This window comes from Aspergillus undulatus, assembly GCF_047715775.1.
Source record: "Aspergillus undulatus strain CBS 261.88 unplaced genomic scaffold BDV17scaffold_17, whole genome shotgun sequence".
Classification (NCBI taxonomy): Eukaryota; Fungi; Ascomycota; class Eurotiomycetes; order Eurotiales; family Aspergillaceae; genus Aspergillus; species Aspergillus undulatus.
In genome coordinates this window covers 450885-472284 of record NW_027396621.1, presented here as the reverse complement: position 1 = coordinate 472284, position 21400 = coordinate 450885, and the positions used below count along the sequence as shown (strand labels likewise).

General features: G+C 52.8%; 9 protein-coding genes across 9 annotated transcripts; 3 read left to right on the top strand and 6 right to left on the bottom strand.

Moving 5' to 3' along the window:
• Nucleotides 1–2625: 2625 nt before the first annotated feature.
• Nucleotides 2626–3256, bottom strand: BDV17DRAFT_53215 (uncharacterized protein). Its single transcript, XM_073764727.1, has one exon. It carries the CDS (start codon nt 3150–3152, stop codon nt 2709–2711), a length of 444 nt encoding a protein of 147 aa, XP_073616852.1. The 5' UTR covers nt 3153–3256; the 3' UTR covers nt 2626–2708.
• Nucleotides 3257–7198: 3942 nt separating this feature from the next.
• Nucleotides 7199–8631, top strand: BDV17DRAFT_290362 (glutathione S-transferase family protein; the record flags this gene model as incomplete). The annotated part of the gene is made up of 3 exons (XM_073761886.1): nt 7199–7349; nt 7428–7566; nt 7629–8631. 3 exons carry the CDS (start codon nt 7199–7201, stop codon nt 8629–8631), a joined length of 1293 nt encoding a protein of 430 aa, XP_073616851.1.
• A 380-nt stretch (nt 8632–9011) lies between these two features.
• Nucleotides 9012–9851, top strand: BDV17DRAFT_260588 (uncharacterized protein). Its single transcript, XM_073757579.1, has 2 exons — nt 9012–9223; nt 9315–9851. The coding sequence occupies exon 2, from the start codon at nt 9346–9348 to the stop codon at nt 9643–9645; it is 300 nt and encodes a 99-aa protein (XP_073616850.1). The 5' UTR covers nt 9012–9223; nt 9315–9345; the 3' UTR covers nt 9646–9851.
• An 833-nt stretch (nt 9852–10684) lies between these two features.
• On the bottom strand, nt 10685–12175 carry aspf4 (allergen Asp F4). The gene has a single exon (XM_073764721.1). It carries the CDS (start codon nt 11841–11843, stop codon nt 10857–10859), a length of 987 nt encoding a protein of 328 aa, XP_073616849.1. The 5' UTR covers nt 11844–12175; the 3' UTR covers nt 10685–10856.
• BDV17DRAFT_52978 (uncharacterized protein) lies at nt 12175–13285 on the bottom strand. Its single transcript, XM_073764725.1, has one exon. It carries the CDS (start codon nt 13062–13064, stop codon nt 12507–12509), a length of 558 nt encoding a protein of 185 aa, XP_073616848.1. The 5' UTR covers nt 13065–13285; the 3' UTR covers nt 12175–12506.
• Nucleotides 13286–14107: 822 nt separating this feature from the next.
• On the bottom strand, nt 14108–15074 carry BDV17DRAFT_290360 (isocitrate lyase/PEP mutase family protein; the record flags this gene model as incomplete). Its single annotated transcript, XM_073761885.1, has 2 exons — nt 14108–14884; nt 14946–15074. 2 exons carry the CDS (start codon nt 15072–15074, stop codon nt 14108–14110), a joined length of 906 nt encoding a protein of 301 aa, XP_073616847.1.
• A 103-nt stretch (nt 15075–15177) lies between these two features.
• On the top strand, nt 15178–17116 carry hosA (histone deacetylase HOS2). The gene has a single exon (XM_073764723.1). It carries the CDS (start codon nt 15358–15360, stop codon nt 16804–16806), a length of 1449 nt encoding a protein of 482 aa, XP_073616846.1. The 5' UTR covers nt 15178–15357; the 3' UTR covers nt 16807–17116.
• A 370-nt stretch (nt 17117–17486) lies between these two features.
• Nucleotides 17487–19321, bottom strand: BDV17DRAFT_290358 (OSBP family protein; the record flags this gene model as incomplete). Its single annotated transcript, XM_073761884.1, has 7 exons — nt 17487–17781; nt 17836–18149; nt 18208–18457; nt 18513–18791; nt 18854–18964; nt 19027–19132; nt 19204–19321. 7 exons carry the CDS (start codon nt 19319–19321, stop codon nt 17487–17489), a joined length of 1473 nt encoding a protein of 490 aa, XP_073616845.1.
• Nucleotides 19322–19694: 373 nt separating this feature from the next.
• Nucleotides 19695–21397, bottom strand: BDV17DRAFT_52973 (GIG1 family protein). The gene is made up of 4 exons (XM_073764724.1): nt 20785–21397; nt 20534–20716; nt 20254–20438; nt 19695–20176 (listed from the first exon to the last, which is right to left on the bottom strand). Exons 1-4 carry the CDS (start codon nt 21011–21013, stop codon nt 20036–20038), a joined length of 738 nt encoding a protein of 245 aa, XP_073616844.1. The 5' UTR covers nt 21014–21397; the 3' UTR covers nt 19695–20035.
• Nucleotides 21398–21400: the final 3 nt, after the last annotated feature.

The window sequence follows — 21400 nt, the reverse complement described above, 5'->3', positions numbered from 1 at the left end:
AACGACAAGCCTTAGAACTTCGAGAGCTAGAGCTTCGATTAAAGGATAAAGAGGAAGAAATACATGAAAAGCAGCTTCAAAACCAGGCAAAACAGCTTCAAAATGAGGAGAAGGAATTAGAGCTTATGGAACGTCGAGCAAAGATACATCAGATAAATAATGAAAAATAGAAAATAACTGCTTAGAAAGTGGTTTAAAAGCAGCTGAATGCCTTAAATTATTAAAGTTAAGCACGCGTAATCCTCAGGTGCCGGGTAATTAATACTTAGTACAATTAGCGTCGGAAGCCGTAATATTAGTCAGGTGATCGGCTAGCGCGGCGTCTCACCCCTAGAACGGTGCCACCTGACCTGTAACCTGCATTTACTGTGCCGCGCGAGTGGATATGGACGGATATGTAGAGCGCTGAATCCGCTATCGCTCGGTTGACTCGGCTCAGAACTAGAAGGCATCGCTGGTTCGCCATGACGGGTTGCAGATGAGACATCGTACCGTCCTTCTGGAAGAGAGCGAAACTTCAAACCCCGGAGTTGACCGTTTGAGAATCCCAACGGCCGTCAAGGGTCCGCTTGCTAAGGAGCGGTGAACCATGGATACGGTTGTTTCTGATGCGAACCACGGTTGGTCACTATTATTCTTAGCACTCTCGATGGAGTCGCTCGTTGAAAATGAAAGGCAACAAAACCCGAACTGAAACCTGAAAGAATCTCTCGGAAGTTCCACGGTGCCTTCTGTGAACGCCGAGCTGCCGAGCTTACGCCGGAGTTGATCGATTCTCCCGAAACACCCGGATCGTGGATTCGGAATCTCAGCCCGGTATCACCGTCAGTCCCCTGCGAGTTTCCGATAGATGAGGAAGCCTCCGTTCAACAAAGCTGATCAATTTATTAGCAATGACAGTTATTCATTATCGTCCGCAGCCCTGCAGTCAATAAAAGGCATCCTTGAGCGAAGGAACGCCGTCGCCAACCTCGCAGGCCGCCAAGCTCCTGGAGGATTTTGATAGACCCTCCCGAATCAGGGGAAGAATTCGCTGCGATCCAGTCGATGAGCAACGGCGCGGAAAGAGCAGCTGCAGTTGCGGGTCGCTCATTTAACTAGGACCACTTCGCTCCACTTGGGGCCGTGCCATCATTGCCATGTGTTTTGCTCGCCACGACGCTAGCCGAGCAGCGACCTCGATGACTTGTCGAGGGCCAAAGAGGCTCCAGATTCGGGCTCCATGTGATCTGTTTAGCGGTGACGCGATCTTGTTCAGCCTTCGCACAGGATTGACCGTTCATCATCCGCGGGCAGACCGGTGATACGCTGAACTGAGCTCCGAGGTTCAAGCTCGCAGTTCATCTTCGCTGCAAAGTTGATCATAATGGTTTCAACTATCTATTGGTGATTTGTGCTTGTAATCAAATAGCATGCAGGTGCCTCCACTGCGCGCATCGAGGGCCAAGGCAGCAGGCATGATCATGATCAGACGCTGCTCTTTCCCCCGCTGCTTTGCAGATGATCGACTCTGGCCCGTGCGATAGTGTTGGCAATCAACAGGGATCGCAGACCTTGCATGAGTCCGCCGCCGATAGCTTGACCGTATTAATAACTTCGATTGGATAGAAATGTCCGAGTCTTGACTCGGGAGTGCATGATGCAGGAGTGGTCTGCGAGTTGCCCTTATCATACGGCAGGAAGGAGTGATACTGGACTGGTCAGTAGCCTCGTGGCAGTTGCTATACCCGCAACGGGAGAATTAAGGCCTCGGGAAGATCTGCTCCGTCGCGACCATCACTCCCAGCACAACCAAGATTTGTGGCTGAATGGACGCTGTCGCTGTCTGGCAAATTTCGATCGTCCCGCAGGAAATCCCAGAAATGACAGGTCAACGGGAGCTGTCCTCCGGCTGAGTCGGCAATAATGTCTCACTCTCGCTCTTAGCTGCTCGTGGTGCTCCCAAAAATAAGGACTGGGATCGGAGGCCTCCCCGCGATAGCAATAATTACGGCTGACATCTAACCTCAGCAAAAGTAATGCAACACCCTGGACAAATATCAGCTGGGTGACTTGGATAAGAATGGATACGAACATCGCGACTCCGTAGTATGATCACTGGATCAGCTCAAGCCAGGGTGCCTTTTCGTTGGCGGCTTCGTTGCGCGGGCTCGCCTCTGATCGGACCCCTGAAACACCGGTAATGCACGGCAAACGCAAGAGATAATTTTACTCTGCCCGGTTGGCTGGGAACGATCACAGACAGTTCTTTGTGCAACCTTCCTGTCGATGAAACGACCTGTCAGAGATTCCCCTGTGCCCTAGCACAAATTCAACCCCTGACCAAGCTTACAAGCCTGCAAGGGCGGCCTCACCTTTCGCCCGCAGCCTGAGCTTTGAGGGATCAGCGCCAAATCTTGCCTCTGCTGGCATGATTTGAGGCTTCTTACTCTGGCGGATGTGGACTTGTGGTCACGGTGGCTTGGAGGATGTCCCGGCATTCTGGGAATTTCAGGCAGACTGCTGAGGCTAAGATCTCCGCTTGATGAATCCTGATGATTCATACTTTCGGGACCGACGCTCAGGCAGTCAGCGCTACCCGTCCCTATCCTGCCTCGAGATTGGTCGGTTCTGCTGAGCTGCTTTGTCTCTCTTGTGCTCTGCAGTGCCTCAATCCCTGCCCCTCCCAGGATCTACGAACCAGCACGTGTTGGCAGGAATGCACAATCTCAACCAAGACGCCTTAGTGGTACATGGCTGTCCAGCTGATGCCCGTAAAACCGGTTGCCCTGGAACAAGACTCCAAGAATAGCGTTAGCCCATGTCATGATTACGAGGTTGACACAAACGGCTACCCGGTCCACCTTCAACCGCTTCGGCACCTTTGGGGGGGTGAGCAGGGCCAGGCAGGCAGAAGCTGAAAGAAGCAACCAGAGAAGATGAGGACATGGTGGGTCTCCAGGATTCGCATGATTTGTGATGACTCCGTCTGTTTGCAGGTCGGAAATGATCAGTGGGACGCAGAAAAAGGGGGAGGCAAAACCGCGACCAGGGCCCCAGGGCCCCAGACACACCTCCAGTCGCAGGCCCACCGTGGCCGGCGGTGAAACAGAAGAAGGACGGGAAGAACTTCTAGAAAGTTTCCCTAGGATTTCCCCTTTGGGACGGGCCATATGGCAGTGGAGGGACTCTGCTGGAGCGCCGGGCTAGTGTCGCAGACTGACGTCGTTCGTCTCCCTGTGTCCGGGCTGCGAGTGGAGCCCGTCTTCTGGAAACGAACAGGGATGCCCTTAATAATACTGACACTTATTTTATTTTCTTTTTGTTTGGGGTCAGTTATTTGTTTTATGGAGTTTGATTTGGGACTATCCCGTTCAGAGATATAATTTTAATTTTTGCGCAATTTTTTCCCAGGGCACGATATAATAAGCGTCGACGGCCTTGATCGTTGCGATTCTTTTCAGTTCTTCAAGACAACACTCCAGCTCTACAGACTACTACCAGCAATACAAGACTCTCAAGTCTCATACCTCTCTTACTACCTTCATCCCCAACACTCCAACTCCACCACAACAATGCCTTCCGTCGGTGCTTCAACTCAGTTCCCTCCTTGCCCTGGACCTCCCCCCAAGGGCCCTCTGCCTCCACTTCCCAAGTAAGCCATTGCATTGCGCTGGCTTTCTGACGAACATGACGACCACCGACTCGACCGGTTCCAGTATGCGACGCTTCCTGCGAAGCGATCTCATATGAACTTGCGCGCCGAGTCTTGCGCGCAAGGGGCACACTGGAACCCACGATGACCTCTCTCGAAACTAGACCACGGCCTTCCGCATTCCACCTTGCTTACTACCATACGCCTCCTATCGGCCTTCCTTAATCTTCGACTTCTACTTGCATAGACCAGCACAATCACAAGCAACGACAATTGCGATTCCTGGCGCCTAATCAACATTCTCGGCTCGACTTTCCGGCTTTCCCAATTTCATTACCTATCTTTCTACCTCTTCTCTATCTTCCTCGAATGGAACAAGCGCGGGCGCATTGCACCAGTACCAATTTGGATTTAGCAATCGCGCTCTCAGATCACGACACGCAATCCTGACTGTCGGTACACGCGGGTATTCGATCTTCGCTCGGGTGCAAAGGGCCCCTGCAACTTGTTTGACGATAACTTATCAAGCCATTACCCCACTGACCATGCCTTGGCTCGTCCAACAGCCTTGCTTGTCAGCGACTCAACCCCGCAGGCACTCGACAGTATGACAGCATCATGACATGGCTTGACAGTCTACAGTCTCACAGCCGCACCACAGCACGCCGTTTTGTTTCAGACCTTGCATGTGGTTGTCATTTCAGGCCAGGCCCGATCTCGCGCACGCGTCTGATTCGGCGATCCAGCTTCCTGGCCCATCGCTCGATCTTTGCAGTCGCTGCTGTTGACTCATTCTTCCGACATGGGATCTCATTCCACGGAGGAATTACGTCTTGACTTGTTCGATGTCGTCTGAGAGCACATTTTTTTCCTATTTCATTTTCATCGCGATCTTTTCTTTTCTTTTCTTTTTTTTTTCCTTTCGTTCCTTTCGTTCTACATGATTGAAGCAACGGCATGTATAATAGAGTTAATATACCCCCACCGCGTACCGCGCAGCATCTTGACTTAAATATTGATAACCTTTTGAGACTTCAACCTTACTTCCGTCCTTCCATAACTTATCCACTAATCAGTATGTACCTGCACCTGCCTGAAACTTCCACGCCCTGACGTTGTGCATGCATACATAAGTTGTGCAACCATCTGCTCAACGCTCACCCTAGCCTTCCCCCTCCCTAAGAGTAGCTAGATACCGTATCCCGTACCTAGCAAGCCAAGCGCGATTTTCATCTCGGCTCTCACATCGACCAGGGTCAAGGATGCGACAGCGATGTGGTTTGATGCGCAGCCTAGCGCCTCCGATATCCTGTTTTGCCGTTTTACCTAAGTGCACGATGAGAAGACTATCGTAGCACGGGTTCAAACTCCGAAATGGGCGGTGCCTGCATAGCCATCATCGATAATCTAGCTGGCGGTGCTATCGTGCTACTAGAGCCTAGTGCACATATCGCTGACAGACCGGGGTTGGAGATCAGACCTCACATCTTTCCTCACCTGGTGGAGGTAGAAGCGGACCTGAAGCCTAGCTGGATAGCATCGGCTACCTCGCTACGCTAAATCCAGCCTCCAAACCCCAAGTTAACCGTCACGGGCTGAGCCGCTTCTTGCAGTCTTCTTACCCCACGCCCCCCCCTCTAACATGGTCTGAAATTTCGTGCTGATTGAAGCGAATTCATTTTCAAGATTGAGGGTTTGAATCATGCATCATGCATGAATTCAATAGTTCGGTAGCTAGCCGGGCCCTCAGGCCGGGGACTTCCCCTCATTTCAGCTGCAGGTGCATCTGCAAAAACAATTAGCCCTGGCATTTGTAATGACCTCGATGCGATGCGAGTCTTGCTCGATGAAGTAGTGAGGCGAGTGGATATGAGATTATAGGTAATTTGAATTAATTTCTCAAATGTAAGCAGCTAACTCTCGACTAACTTTGTAGTCTACAGTACTCCAACCTATCACTGCAGTCGCCCTTTTAGCCCACATTTGCAGCCAGGCTGGAGTTGGTGGAGCACCGCCGCTGTACGTAATTCGACGATAACCGCGTGCATATGTACGACATTTATGAAATGATGCCACTTTGTCTTATTCTTCATTCCTTGGTGAGGAATGAGCCAATTGCTGTGCTCCAGTCCGCTAGTTGTGTCGGAGCTTGAAAGTGCATGGGATTACTGAGTATGCGCTATGACACTTTTGCTGATTGAGGTAACTATCTGTCGGACTATCTAGGTCATGACGAATTCTTGACTCGAGTTGATAATCGTTTTGCGGAGAATGAGACTTGCTCTGTACGATGACGGTATCGACTCCGCAGCGAGCACACAGTTCCCTTGCTCGAGTCAGGTCGGTTCCTCGAGTGACAATCGTGGCAGTGACCGCCGGCCCTAACATCTCATTGCCTATCGAATACGAGGACGTCAGGGCAAGGCGCCCTTCGCCCAGCCTAATCATATCCAAATAAGGTTCCCGATCGCAGGACACGACAAGCCTGACAGCCTAGGTCAAGTGGTCAACTGACTGCGCATGGACGAGGGAATTATCGGTTCCGCAAGGTTGAGGTTTCACCTTCTTGAGTTGTGCGCCGCTGCCCTGCCCTGAATCTTAACCTGTCAGGCCATGTGCCGGCTCGAGTGGCTATTGGCTGGCGGCTGGTACCACTCAGCCACGAACGGCGAAGCCCGGGGAGTAAAGTAAGGTAGACTGCCGTAACCCGTCTGTGCTATGTACCTGACAGGCTGAGTGACACGGTGACACCGACAACGACAACGACGCTGCTGACCTTTATCCGGACCCGGGGACAGTCAGCTCAAGCTGCGATTGATAGCGCGAGGCTATGGAACGTGTGCGTATCGGGCTGAGCTTGTGGTTGCACCGTTGCAGCCTTGCAGGTCAAAGATAGCTGACGGAATCCTCGAAGTGATCGGGTTATCGTAGTTTATCCCCGTTGGGTCGAAGGATGCGGCTCTATTTTCCGCTCGCAGGGCCTGCAGCGGCGCAGTCTGCCACTGGAGGCTGGAGGATTCCGAGCATGGCTCATCTTTGTGAATTGGACTTGAGTTTGACTAACGGTTAGCATGTGGCATAGCAACCTAGCATGCGATGGAGGGGCGGATGTAGGTACGCAGCTGGCTTAGTCTGTGTTATGAAGCAGGGATAAGGACAGGGGGCTGATAACGCCATTGCCAGCTGGTCGAATCAATCTACATGAGGGATAGGTCTGACACTGCGGGATATCGACCCTCGATCTTGTTGTCCGAGACATGCGTCTCTTGGGAGCCCGGAACGATACCGGCTGAGATCAAGATGCATTCTTTTCAAGCCTTGGAAGCCTTGTGTGTTGGAAATGATCAAAGGGATAGCAGAATATTGCCCAATTGAGCACGGAGGGGGCGTCTCCAGGCTAGAATCGGAGGAAGATACGGCGTAATTGGTGCCTTTGTGCCTAAGGCAGACTGAGGCATGGATACTGCACGTGATTGCGCGGTATCCGAATCGGCGATCTTCTTGACAACAGCAGTGAGGGGAAGTCAAGTCTTCCAAGATCCTCCTCCAGTTCAGAAAAGCAAAATGGTCTTGGAGCTCCACGTCTGGGGCCCCGGCTTCTCATTGCCCTCCATTGACCCCCAATGTCTCGCAACAATTGCCTATTTTTCCCTTTCCGTCCCCAAGGACTCGTGGGTTCTCGTCGCAAGTAGCGACCCAACCCCGTCTCCTACACGTACGTTGAGTTCCGCCTGACAAGCACCTCTCGTTTAATCTTCAATTTGGCTGAAACGATCCCTGTTCGACCCCGCAGACGAGCTTCCCGCGCTGAAGAATGGCTCGACGTGGGTGAGCCGGTTCCGCAATATCGTCGATTACCTGCGGCAATATTTAGAGGGCGAATGGGATTTGGACCGGAATCTGAGCGCTCTCGATAGAGCGGATAGCATTGCGTATGCCTATTTTCTTCTTACCTGACAGAAGGAAGGTCACAAGACTGACGATCAGACAACAGCTTCTCCTCCTTCGTGGAATCTCACGCCCAAGCCCTCCTCGATTTGTCCCTCTACGTATCCAGCCAAAATTACTACAACAGCACCTCTCCAGCATATGGCGCCATCCTCCAATGGCCGAACCAATGGATCCTTCCCCCGCAGCTGCACGCCGCAGCCAAAGCCCGGACTGAGCCGCTGGGTCTGTCCTCGCTCGATCTCGAAGCAACGGAAGAACAACGGAAACGAGACCACTCGGCCGCCGTGGCCGCCGGCCGCATCCCTCAGAACTTCATCAGCCGCCCGCGGGAGACCGTCTCGAATTTGCTAGGGAAGACATCACAAGGGCAGCAGTTCCGGCTGGACGCGCTGACGGGAGAGCTGTTCGAGCCACTCGAGGCGATGCTTGAGGGAAAGACATATTTGCTCTCGGGAGAGTCGCCATCAAGCCTAGACTGCCTCGCAGTGGGCTATCTAAGCCTCGCACTGATTCCAGATCTACCTCTCCCCTTCCTCCGCGACTCAATGCAACGGAAAGCCCCGCGACTGTGCCAATATGCTGAGCGCATGCGCCAGGAACTCTACGGAACCGTGAACGTCTCCGACGCTTTTACTAGCGATAAGACCAGCAGCGCAGGCTCATCCCTCCCATGGCAGGCCCCAGAACGGCTAAGCTTCGGCAGCGTAGGAGCGACATTCCTCAACACCCTCGCAGACTCAACCCCCGTCCTCAAGGACATCCGCATGAACAACCGATTACGTGAGACCGCCGAGTCCTCTGACTCCGGGCTATCCGAGGTCGAGAGCACATCGCTGTCAGCTTATGCGCTGGGCGAGAAGAAGGATGTACTCCTCTCCGTTGCGACTGTTGTCGGCGGTGTCGCGGCGTTGGTTGGATATATGTTCCATATCGGCGTGTTTTCGCCGCCGCCGCAAGAGGAAGAAGAGCCTGAGCAGTATGATATGGCCGTGCCTGAGTCTATGAGCGCTGGCGACTTTCTCGGTGGATTGAATCTGGCTTCATGAGGCGAGTAGCGACTACTTGTTTTGAGGATTGTACTATACCGGCGTTCTCTTGCTTCTTCTAGGGCGCTGTAAACTATATAGATATCTCGTTCCTTGCAATGGCATAGTCTGATCCGATCTATGGCAATGACTCATTGGTTCTCTGCGGGTCTTTTGCTCAGCTTCCAGCTCATCTTTGTGATATTTCTTCCCTGGCTTCAGGGGTCCTCGAACCGTCAGCGCCTACGACCGTTTCCTTCAATATCGTCCACTCGGCTTCGCTCGAGTTTCGATCCGAGCCGGCCCCAAGGACAAAGAGTTTTATGTCCAGTGAGGTCAGGTGCCTACCTATCTACCTACCTTACTCGCAGGCTAAGACCTAAGTAATATTGACCTAGTGTAGATTGAGACGAGATAATTGAAATTGCGATCCTACAGCGTCCCAGCCTCAGAACCAATCCGAGCACGACGCGAGACGAGATACTACCGGCGCGATCAGACAATCCGGCCTACGGCTAGCTTACTATGCCTAATGAATATCCCAACCCTTCAACCATCCCTCGAGCGCCAATCCCCTTTCGAATTCAAGCAATCGTCGTCCATCTAACCCGGTCTAAGAACTAGTCGTGTTAGACATCGAGTAGTCAGGACTAAAGACCGCGCACGGGGTAAGACAATGCAGATCGAGAGATCGAGATACGCACAAGGGGGTGGCGTTTCTAGAGGGCCGCGTCGATGAGTGACATTCGACGTGCCAAAGCAGTAGTCGGTGGATGTTTGTCTGAGGTACGGTCTGCGGCCTGCCTCATACGTAGGCGAGCGCGTCCCAGCAGATCGGGTATCCTTCACTCTTTCCCTCTGCGGATGACATGGATACCCGGTCTAAAGCGGAAGGAACGACTGGCTCTTCGTGCTTTCCTCCCTTTCTTTCCTTCCGGTATGTATCTATGGCACTGCAGAAAATATGGTTTGCTATCCCTTACAGCTATTAGTAGCACCCATGCACTCGCCCAGCCTGGCCCTGGCGGCTATTAGGGAGATCTATTCTGGGATTTCGGGACTGATCGTCGCTCCCCGCCTCCATATATAGATGAAACAGCAAACAAGCCACATCAAAGACTCGAAAGCGGCTGGGCTGGGCGCGGCTAAGCTGGGCGGACGGTATGGCCGAGATCGCCCAGAGACAGGGTCTGCGTGAGGTCGGATTGGATCGTAAGTACCTATTATCATTTCGGGCATTGGACTTTTAATTATAATAATGGGTGGATGACATGGAATGGAATAGGATGTACTCCGTGTATATTGGCAGGAATCCATATAGTACGTTCTCAGGTTATGGCATTGTACTGTCTATATAGGATGGGAAGGCCTAGGCCTGGGACCGGGCACAGACCTGACTCCTGAGATCATGGCAATTTCCGTCTGGGCTGAGTAAGGGTTGATTGCGGATATCTACCTCCGTGCTCCCGTAGTAGGTCTGGCATATTTTTCAGCACGGGCTATACCAGCCGGCGGGTGCTATTTAAAGCACTTACTTTGGGAAGATAAATCAGAATAGATACGAGGTGAGCGAGGACAGTCACAGAAAGGGAGTCCAATGACGATTGGCGACAGGACATAAGAGGTAAATATAGGCAAGAAATGTGACTATGTAGAATGGTATACGTATTTATAGTTGAAACCTTGGATGGCGATATAAATGCGGGCACGGGCTCAGCTCTAGTACGGATCTAAATCAACCTGGATGATGTTGTCTATCGGCATAGAACGGTTTCAAACGGTCAAGAGAATTGTAAGGGCAAGAAAGATATCGTTCTGCTGGATAATCCTTTGGCTGTGGTTGGATTGATCAGGATAACTGATTACTTCGCCGGGAGGGGTGCTGGACCTGGCAGGACTTGACCTGATTTGCAGAGTACAGCAATGGGAAATATAGATATTATAGACCACTAGTCGCTTTGCTTATAGCTGCTGGACCGGCGCGATTATTGTACATATATGGAAGATACAAGGAACCAAGTAGGTACGTCATCACGTTAATATAGACTAGAAGTGCAGCAGTGGTATATTCTATTTACAAAACGAATATGTTGAATCACAGATAGCAGCAGAGCTTACTCCTAGCCACCAGGACCCAGAGAAGTGAAGACAAGTGATATCGACAGAAAGGGAATATATAGCGAGAATGATTCACAGAAGCGCCGAGACACCCAAGACATCAGATAGGTTGGTAGGTTGGTAACAGCTTACGAGCTGTGGGTGTAGTCGATGTCGACGACGAGACGGACGGGGCCAGCGGCCTCGTTGCCACCAATGCCGTCAACACCCTCCTCGGCCTTGCTGTAGGCGTTGTGCATGGCAGTAGCGAGGTTGGAGATCCAGGAGCACTTCTTGCCCTGGCTGTTGCAGATTTTCATACCCTGGACGTCCTGGCCGGCAGCCTGGGCCTGGATAGCGGAGACATCCCAGCCAGACCAGTCGTTGTTGCCAGCGTTGGCGAAGTCGAACTCACCCCAGGTGCAGGAGTAGCCGCCATACTGGTCAGTGGGGAGCTCGTCACCCTTGGCGGCACCCCAGGCACCCTGGGAGTCGTCGTCGAAGGCAACGTAGCGGGTCTCACCGGGAGCAATGGTGAGCTTGAGAGCAGAGTTACTGTACCAGCCGGTCAGCTTGCCATCAGGGCCGACCTTGTTCCAGAAGACAATAGTCCAGTCGTCAGTATCGGAGCCAGTGAACTTCACGACGCTCTTGTACAGACAGGCCTTGTCGGCATCGACCTCAATGATGTTGCTACCCCATGGGTTTCCGATGTTACCGATGTAGGCAATGTACTCGAGGAGGTTGGAGATGGTCCTCTCACCGAAACCGGCACGGGAGTAGCTGTCGGAGGTGGCGTCCCAGGCGGAGCAGGAGCCGTCGGCAGAGGAGACGACGGAAGCGGTAGGGGTGCTCTCGGAGGAAGAGGTAGCAGTGGCGATGGCCTCAGTAGTGGCAGCAACAGTGGTGGCAGCGGCGGCCTCAGTGGTAGAGGTAGCGGTGGCAGCAGCACCGCCGGCGTATTCGTTGGCCCAGGAGACGACCTTTCCGTCAATGACGGCAGTAACGATATCACCGAGGCCACGCTTCTCCTCACGGGCGTGATGGGCGTGACGGCGCTCATGGCCGTGCATGCGGGCAACGGTGGAACCAGCCGTCAAGACGGTTAACAGGAGCATGGAGTTCTTGAGCTGCATTTTGAGAGATGTTGTGTTTGTTGTTGGGAGGGCTCAACTTCAATTGGACGAAGTATATATAGTGCGGTTATAGTGCTTTGTCTGATAATGAACGAGATTCTGTGAATCTGAAACGCAGTCGAGGTCACAAAGGACAATGAATGTATGTTTCTGGTGGACAATGAATGACTGAGAACCGCACCGGCGATCTCGAAAGACAGAAACTAAAGGAGCGAACCGTGAATCTCGACGAAGACGCAGAAACGATGGAAAGAGAGAAGGAAGAGAAGAGGGAGGGAGGGAGAGGCCCAGTGATCTTAAAGGCGCACATCGCTGCTCTGGCGCTTGCGTGTGCGGAAGTATACCCACAGCAGGAGTAAGGTACGGTAACTTCCTCTAGCGATGAAACAGGGGCAATCAATTAACTAAAGATAGGCTTCGTGATTGGCCGGCTCACCTCAGCGGTTCCTGGATGCTGAAATTTGGGCAATTGATTCGCACTATGAAAGCATTATGGCCCCACCACATGGCCTAGACTTTGCGCATACAGCCAATCTCATTTGAAATGAGGGGCCATTCTGTATCCAGGCGGTAAGGTAAGAGCAGTCTCTCATGTTGTTACTGATGTGTCTTTGGCCAGACTCTGGTTCCTGACTGCATCACCCTGCAGGATCCCCGTTAGGCTCAGGTACAGTCAGGGACAACACATTCGCCGCTGGCAGAACAGATTGGGCAGTTCTCGGCGAACAATGATGCGATGCGTTGGATCGAGCTGGGGCTGTTGCTGAGACTGCGAAGTGGGAGTGGCTTGACCGCTCCACCGCAACTGGTGCTTCTCACATCAGGCAGTCGCTTTCTTCCCTCCATCTCCGTCAATTTCGGTAGAGGAGTCAACGAAGTCCCGAGTCTGCGTACTCCGTAGACTGGCCATGAATCAGGATCAACAGCCGTTCGTTGCTTCGCCACGTCAGGACCCACGGCCCGCGGGATTGGGATGTGGTCATTGGCATGATCAGGTGTCTGTAGTTTTTCGACCATTTCTCTTGATCGCATGGTCAACGAGGACTCTGCGAAAAGCCGAGTCTTCGTTTGTGTCTGGACTCTGGAGTGGGCTTTGAGTTTGGTAAAGTTTGGTTTGCCGTGGCCTTTCCACAGCTCGCTGCTACAGTATCCATACGAATTCCATGTGCTGACGCTGGGCTCTGAATACGAGGCGCGCAGAGAAACGTGGCCGACAGACATATCCCCTGAGTGTTGACTTGACTGCTGACTCCTAACTCCTGACTGCCCTAGATTCGTCTCCCTTTTGTTGTCTGTCTCCCTAGTGTCCGGAGAAAATGAAGCCCACGACGACCTCTTGCTCTTTCCATCTGGTGAGCAGAGTTCTCGAACCGTCTGGCCAGAATACGAGCGGGGCCAAAGGCGCAAAGTGACGCGGTCGATTGCCGTCTTAGCCCAACTGCTGTCCACTCGGCGCCGCGCCGGCAGCCATGAATCGCTAGTCACGGTCGCCTTATTTCCGACCTGGAAAGGCTTCGAAGACAAAGCTGAATTATGCCGTCATTATCATTGCCTGGGCATTAATTCGTCGTGTGGTGGTGAAATCGAGTCGGCAAAGGGCGGTCTCTCGCGGGCGCAAGAAGCAGAATTGGCTTCGAGTGGAGATGCAAAAATAAACATAAACATGAGTTCCCTGGATGGCTGTTCCATGGCTGCTGACGGGACTGTCCATGGCTTTGGAGATGAAACGTCCAACGGCTGCAGATTCTGTTCAGCGAACAATGTGATAGGTCAAATTCAAGCAGTTTTTGTCGCTGAAGAACGGCTTTCATCTCGAGTTCCCACGGCGCAGCCTCAATTTCAGATAGATTCAGGGACCGTTCACGGTTCATGCCTGTGGTTTTCCGCAATGGAGCCCAGGGTTCGGTCCTGCTTCGGCAGTGTCTCAAAATCTGCAAGGCACCTTGACCGAAACGTTTCAAAAGAGTAAACAATCAATCTAATCTTAGGTCTTCAACTGAACCTTGAAGAGCAAACTGCGATATCACGGATCACGCTGTCACCTTCCAAGTTCCCAAAGCTCTCAATGCTCAAGGATTAGTAATCGTATCACGTGACCTGTACCTCCAGCCTCAAACCCTCGAGTCTGTCTTCTGCAGTCTTGGCTACTTTTGGGTCTCTAATTATTCATTGTCTTGCGCTGTGTGTCCTTCTATTCCAAGCTGAGAGATAAAATAATTGACAATGTTCTTATGATAGCAGTTGCCGCGAACCAACGCACTCGACTACTTGAGATCAACTCCGCTACTGAAGGCTGCTCCACCCGCCGCAGCATCAACCTTGACACTCTCATCTAACCCGCAAACCCGGAACAACATCTGCGGCGTCAATTCCTTGTCCAGCCCTGGAATACCATCGCGCTTCAGCTTCTCCATACCCTCCCGGATAGCCGTGCAAGCGGGGCCGAGCGCCGCAAACGGGAAGATGATCATTCGGAACCCAAGCTCGCGAGCTTGAGCAGCTGTGATGGAAGGGGTCGAGCCATGCTCGACCATATTCAGAAGTAGCGGCCAACCGGCAAGGTCGGCGACCACTTGACGGGCCATCTCAATGGAGGAAATACCCTCGAGGAATCCTGCGTCGGCACCCGCCTCACGAGCCGCCTTCAGACGCGCGAGACTGTCCTCGTAGCCATTCACCTGAAGAGCGTCGGTGCGAGCAATGATCACGATGTCGCTGCTAATGCGTTCGCGGGCTTGCACGGCAGCCCGGATCCGCGTGACGTATGTGTCTGTGTCAACAAGAATCTTGCCGCCGAGGTGCCCGCATCGCTTCGTCTGAACTTGGTCTTCAAGGTGGAAGGCGGCTACCCCAGCGCGGGCGTACTGCTCAGTGGTGCGGGCGACCATGATCGGACCGCCGTAGCCGGTGTCGGCGTCGGAGATCACTGGGGTTGATGGAGAGAGGTTGCTGATCATTTCGGCATTGGCACGCATGTCATTCAGTGTGCAGATTCCTAGATCCGCTTGACCGTGGACGGAGGCGGCGGTTCCGGCGCCGGTCTTTTTGGACGTGAATGTTTAGCTTGAAATCCGAGTCTACCGCGGGCAGGAAGCTGCATACCATGTAGAGAGCGTCGAAACCGACATTGAGAGCTATACGGGCCGAGAGTCCGTCGTAGACACCCGGGGCGGTGATGAATGTATTCGGGTCCTGAAGGGCCTGACGGAGCTTGGTGGCAGCAGTAATCATCTTATGAGGCTTGAAGCTGGAATCTAAACACAATTGGACTTCTTCCAAAAATATTTCACGAGCTCAAAACTGTAGCGGGGACCTGTCTCAACCCGCCACTTTATAGAATGAAATATAGAACAAACCGCGGCGACATCGGATGCTTAGCTAAGCGGTGGGACCCGTCGAGTGCTTGTGATTTGGGGATGATTATTGCTTCACTTTCATTCTTCACAATCCCGTTCTGTATCCCCACCATTCAATTCACTCGTTTTCAAGCTGCTCCTCGAATTAGTCCACTCTCATGCCCCGGTCCGCCATTGTACAAGAGTACAACCCCGCTCCAACGCTCTCGGTCGACCGCAAATCCGCCCAGCACCAACATGAAGGCGTCGTCGCGCGACCACAAGGCTACCGGGTGTCCTGGCACGCCAACCCCGCGGTAGAACTGCACCACTTTGGTCAATCGCACCCTATGAAGCCATGGCGCCTCACGCTCACGAAGCAGCTGGTACTCGCCTACGGCATGCACCACGCAATGGACCTGTACCATTCGCGCGCCGCGACAGCAGAGGAACTCAACGACTTCCATTCATCCGACTACCTCGACTTCCTGCAGGCAGTCATCCCAGGCGACATGAACGACCCGCAGTCAAAAGAGCTTAGCGAGAACATTGTCCGCTTCAACTTCGGCGACGACTGCCCCATCTTCGACGGGCTATTCCAGTACTGCTCGCTCTACTCGGGTGCATCTATCGACGCAGCCCGCAAGCTCTGCAACAACCAAGCAGACATCGCAATCAACTGGTCCGGCGGGCTGCACCACGCCAAAAAGGCCGAAGCCAGTGGCTTCTGCTACATCAACGACATCGTCCTCGCCATCCTGCAGCTCCTCCGCATCCACCCGCGCGTTATGTACATCGACATCGACGTGCACCACGGCGACGGCGTTGAGCAAGCATTCTGGTCCTCCGACCGCGTCCTAACAGTCTCCTTCCACAAATACGACAAGGAGAACTTCTTCCCGGGGACCGGACCCCTCGATAGCACGGGCCCAACGCACCCGCTCAACCCGGGCGCCCACCACGCTGTCAACGTCCCCCTCCACGACGGCATCGACGACGAATCCTACGTCCAGCTCTTCCGCGATGTCATCGGCGCCTGTGTCGAGTCTTACCGCCCCGCGGCAATAGTCCTGCAATGCGGCGCCGACTCACTAGGCTGCGACAGACTCGGCTGCTTCAACCTCAACGTCGCCGCGCACGGCGCCTGCGTCGCATTCACAAAGACCTTCAACCTGCCCCTCCTCGTCGTCGGCGGGGGCGGGTACACACCGCGGAACGTCTCTCGTGCCTGGGCCCACGAAACATCCATCCTCCTCGACGCGCAAGACAAAATCAACCCCGTTATCCCGGACAACGTCGCATTCCGCAACCACTTCGGCCCGGATTACTCGCTCTTCCCACCATTGTCTGAAATCCGCAAGCTAGAGAATAAGAACTCGCGCGCTTACCTGGCGACCATTGTGCAGACGATCCGCGAGCAGTTGCGGTATTTGGCTGCCGCGCCGAGCGTGCAGATGTCTGTGATTCCGCCGGATTTGTTGGGGCTGAGGGAGGATACGGAGAAGGAGATTGAAGAGGAGATTGCGAAGATGGAGGAAGACAGGGAGGAATTTAGGGATGGGGGGAAGAGTTCAAGGCGACGGGATGCGGAGAAGGGAGCTGGGTTGAGGGGGGAGTTGTATTCTTAGTCCCCCGCCTTTTCTTCTTGTGCTTTTTTCGGTTTTGGTGTTGGTTTAGATGATACCTTGCTGGGTATAGCTGGGCAGGCGTTAGGGTGTTTCTTCAGTTCGAGGAACTTCGAGCATTTTCATGGCGAATGGAGTTTGCTTGCATGGATAGTTGTTATATATAGTATACGGATCACGCCCGAAAGTGATACCCGTCGCTTAAGCTATAGGAAGCAATGATGGTATACCAGATATTATTATTAAAGCCTATATCTCAGCGGAGAAATGGAGATGACCAGCAAGTAGAAACTCCTATATACCACCTAGCACCCGAAACCTCTATCCCTTTCCAGCTCATGCCTAATAAATTTTCAGTTTTCATGTAATGTATCCACTTGAGGCTGCTCACTTTTCTTCGCGTAGACAAAATGCAGATCGGGTATCCAGTATGTATGATTGACAGCCACGGACATTGGATGCTGACATCCAAGTTGAGAGTAAAGTCCGAGAAGTCCGTGCAAAGGTTCAAGCTTTATTAGTGTTGATGCCTGTAGGTGCGTGCGTTAAGAGGGCAGAGTCTTCCTATAGCCATCCTCGTACGACGCACATACAGCGTGTACATTTCCCGCAAGTATCATCCCGCAACAAATACCGGTGGTGTCGGACTAGGAGCCGGGGCCAAGGCGAAGACCAAAAGTAGCTCATGGCTTGGACTTCTCCAGAGCATCCACGTACTTGTCGACATCATTCGTCTTCGAGTCTACCCGCTCCATGGCCTCTGGCTTCTTCTCTGGCCGGTTGCTTGCCTTGACTTCGGGCTGCGCCTCTGGCTGTGTCGCCGGCTTGGTGTTTTCTGACTGGGGTTGTGATGTTTCTGCGCCGTTCACTGCGCTGGATTTGTGTTCTGGGATAACATAGTTCTCCCACGTCTGTCCTTCGAATATGGGTGCAATGGACAGGATTTGCTTCTTAGCCTTCTCAGCATCGTGAGGATCACTAGAGGCGGGTTAGTGCAAGCTCTAGCACCCCACACCGGCGTGAAGTACGTACACATGGGCATTGATAATCCAGTCAAGGCCCTCTTCGCCCTCCTCTGAGCCACCCGGCCCGCCGCGAACGGCTCGGAAGAGCCGAGGGAGCCATTCAACACCCTGTTCCGCTCTCTTCGCGGCCTCCTCTCGTTGACGGTCTTCGATCTTTGTCTTCTCGTCTGTAGCTGCCTCGTGGTTTGACTCAATGATAGCCTTCACTGTGCTCTGCCATAATCGCTGGGATTCGCGCTCGCCTTGTTGTTCGATGGGACGAGATGTCGGGTATGTCGGCTTTGATTTTTTAGCATTGAAAAGAAGCTCCTTGTCATGCAACTGAAAAGGTCAGCTTTGCACCAGGGAGGACGTAACGAAAGAGAGCGAGGAGACATACGTGAACACTCTTAATGTACATCTCACCGTTCCAGAGACCAGAAATTTCGTAGAATACCTCGCCGGTCTTTTCGTTCTTGATCGTTCCGCCGATGGCGTTGTATGTACCGGAAAAGTAGCCCTTGGTTTTGAATTCGATATCCGCAACAAGATCATTTTCAGGACATCTTACGAAGCTGTGATCTCCAAGCTCATACTTCATCTTTCCAAACAAGATGCCCCGCGCGTACATGTTCGGTTGCGTCAGGATGCTGATTGTGACCGTTAGCACGACTTTGGCAGACCGGTAGATAAGGGCCTACCTACTATCGTTCGCCTCGTTCCTTATCTTTTCCATGGTTCAAGAACCGTAAAATGGCGATCCCCTCCATCAAACTCGCCGCGGAGTTACCAAGAAACTTGCTGCGTGGTTTCAGTGTGCCGTCGATTCGGATGTGATGTTCTGGGGCCATGAAGAAATAGCTCGACTTGGGCGGGTGATGGGAAGTCTGTTCGGAGATATAGTATCCATGAGTACCGTCAGGGTATTCCCAGTGGCAGGTGTGCGTTTCACCAAGGACAGGGTTCAACGGCTTCTTGACACCGCTGCACTGTTGTTAGCGGAAACCCCAGGGCTTGATAGGGAAGTGCGACTGGATACGACGTACGGAGGTTTGATGTGCCATCCACTCAGATAGAACTTTACGACGGATACGAAGCGTTCGAGCGGGTCATCGTGCTCGGGCATAGGGAGTAGGGTTTCAGGGTGGGCCATGAAGCTATGACCTTGTTAGCCGCAGACTCTGGAACAGTCGATCAAAGTATCACGCGAGCGACATACTTCGTGATCCGCTCTAGCATCGATCGGGGCTCGAGAATGAACGTAGGTAGTACAACTCGGCTGAGGTCCGCACCCGGCCGGAGTTGAGCGATAATATGACTTAGGACTGTTGCGACCGAGAATGTATTAGTATGTTACCTTGACATGAGTTCAATAGACATAGAAAAGAGCACTTACCATTGCCGTGGTCGGGTTCAACGACCTCCTCGTCTCCGCTAGCAGGGTCAGCTTTCGGCTCGTCGATCGACGACCGATTGCCTGAACCGCCAAAGAAATAGCTCCAGTCAGCGGACATGTTGGAAAAAAAGTAGTGACCGAGAAATATCTCGATGAGAATCAGATGCAGCGCATGGAATACACAAATTTGAGGGGAGATGGTCCTTGAATTGGCGGGAAGAGGGCGAAGGAGGCTGAGTTGGGAAAAAAGAGGAGGGGAAGAGGGAGCGAAAATGACGTGGGGAAGGGAGGATGACGGAGACGGAGACGGGACTGACTTACTGCTGAGCGACGACCGGCGGCGCAGGTGGTGCGCTCCAGGGATCTTGGGATGCATCGTTGCTACAATGATGTTCTTCTTCTTTATGGAGGGTTGCTTGGGGCAGGGGGGATCTAGAGCTTAATTTATTCTTATCTTTAAGCATGAAGAAAGAAAGAACGAAGATGAAGTCATTTGCCCTCCGCTGATTCGGGGGCAAGAAGTCGGCTTTTATGTGGCCTGTTGTCCACTTGACGATCGCTCCCCACCGCTCTGCAGTGACGCCAGATTTGCCAAACAGGTAGTGGTGGCTAAGCGTCTTCCAGAACAAGCGTGAACATTACTCATATATCCTTTGTGCTGCCTCGTTAGACGGAGCCACTCAGCTTGGCTGCGGGGGCCTTGTAGGAGGTTTTCTGGGGAGGATTTATGGTCAGATGGACATAGCCTACTCCGTACATACCACTATTACTACCAGGGGTATAGTATTCTTAGTGTGGGATGACCGAGGATCAGAGAGGGGAAGCTGCCGTCTCAAACTCCTTTCAGCGTGCAGGGCACATCTGCGCCTGTGACTTCCTCGATGAATGCTGGATCCGGGTTATGCAGCATGACATGAAAATGCTCAACAGCATGCACTGACTTTAATGACCTCCAGTTTTTGAACCATACAACCTGCAACGACCAAGTTTTGAGTTAGAAAGCCTTCGATGGCATTGTACAGGTATCAAGAATTGTCCAACACTACGTACCTGGCCCGGTGGTATTCGGGAGCAGAACACTCGTTTCACGAAGTCGTCAATCTCCTGTCTTGCGCGTGGCGTCAAGTCGTCTGTCGCCGGATCGTCTTCCAGCACGAACTTCGTCCACACCACTAGGTGAAAAATGCCGTGATCCAAGCCATATGGCCAGTCATTGTAGAGAATTCGCATATCCTCTATTCCCGCGCAAGCTCACAGTCAGTCCATTCTTGGCCAGCCCAGCTATGGATACTATGGCGAGATGCATGGGAAAGGCACAAGGAACACGTACCTTCGTACTCGAACGGCTGTCCCTTGGGCTTCAGGTCCTCAGCAGTACCCTCGCCCCAGCGGAGACGCTCCTTCACCACGAATCGCATGATAGTGCCATACTTCGCGATGATCTGCTCCTTGTATTGTAGGTATTTCCTCAAATCACTGGGTAGGCGCTGGAATAGATCGATTCGGTTGGACTCTGAAGAGCAGAAGAAACCAAAGTTAAAGAGCTGGCAAACAATAGATTCATTCGTTGGAGTGATATACCGACTATTTGCCGCACCAAATCCCATCCCTGTCTCTGATACTGCTCGTCTGGTGTCGAGAGAATGCTGACGTTCTTCTCAGATTGGTTCCGCAGATAAGTGGGACACTCGGTCGTCCATCGATCCCGCGGAACATTCACGTTCCAGAATGGTATGCTTTCGTCATGAGATCGGAGAGAGGTGCTCAGTCGCCTGGGAGCTTTGGTGACGGTGGCGTATGTGTTGGACATTGCGTAGCTGATGTGATGTCGAGCTGTCGCCGTCTGCGAGGCGCGAGAGTCTACTCTGGCAGAGAGTTTCGAGAATCCGAGGTCAAGACAAACAGACGGTGAGGTCAATTATGGATCAAGGGATTCGAGCCGGTGCGAAGTTGTAGGAGCTTGATTGGATCTTTTGCAGCTCAACGGGCGGAAGGCATTGCCGGACCCAGACCCGCCCCCCAGACGTTTCCAGAAGGGATTGACATGCCCATCACTGATGATGAGAGAGCATCATCGGACGCCTGGTAAGGAGCTATCACATCTTGTAGGTTGAAGCAACCCATCGCGCAAGGGGACAGGAATGGACGCGGTCGCGACAAGCACTACCAGACACTTGTTGGGGAATGCAACCTTATA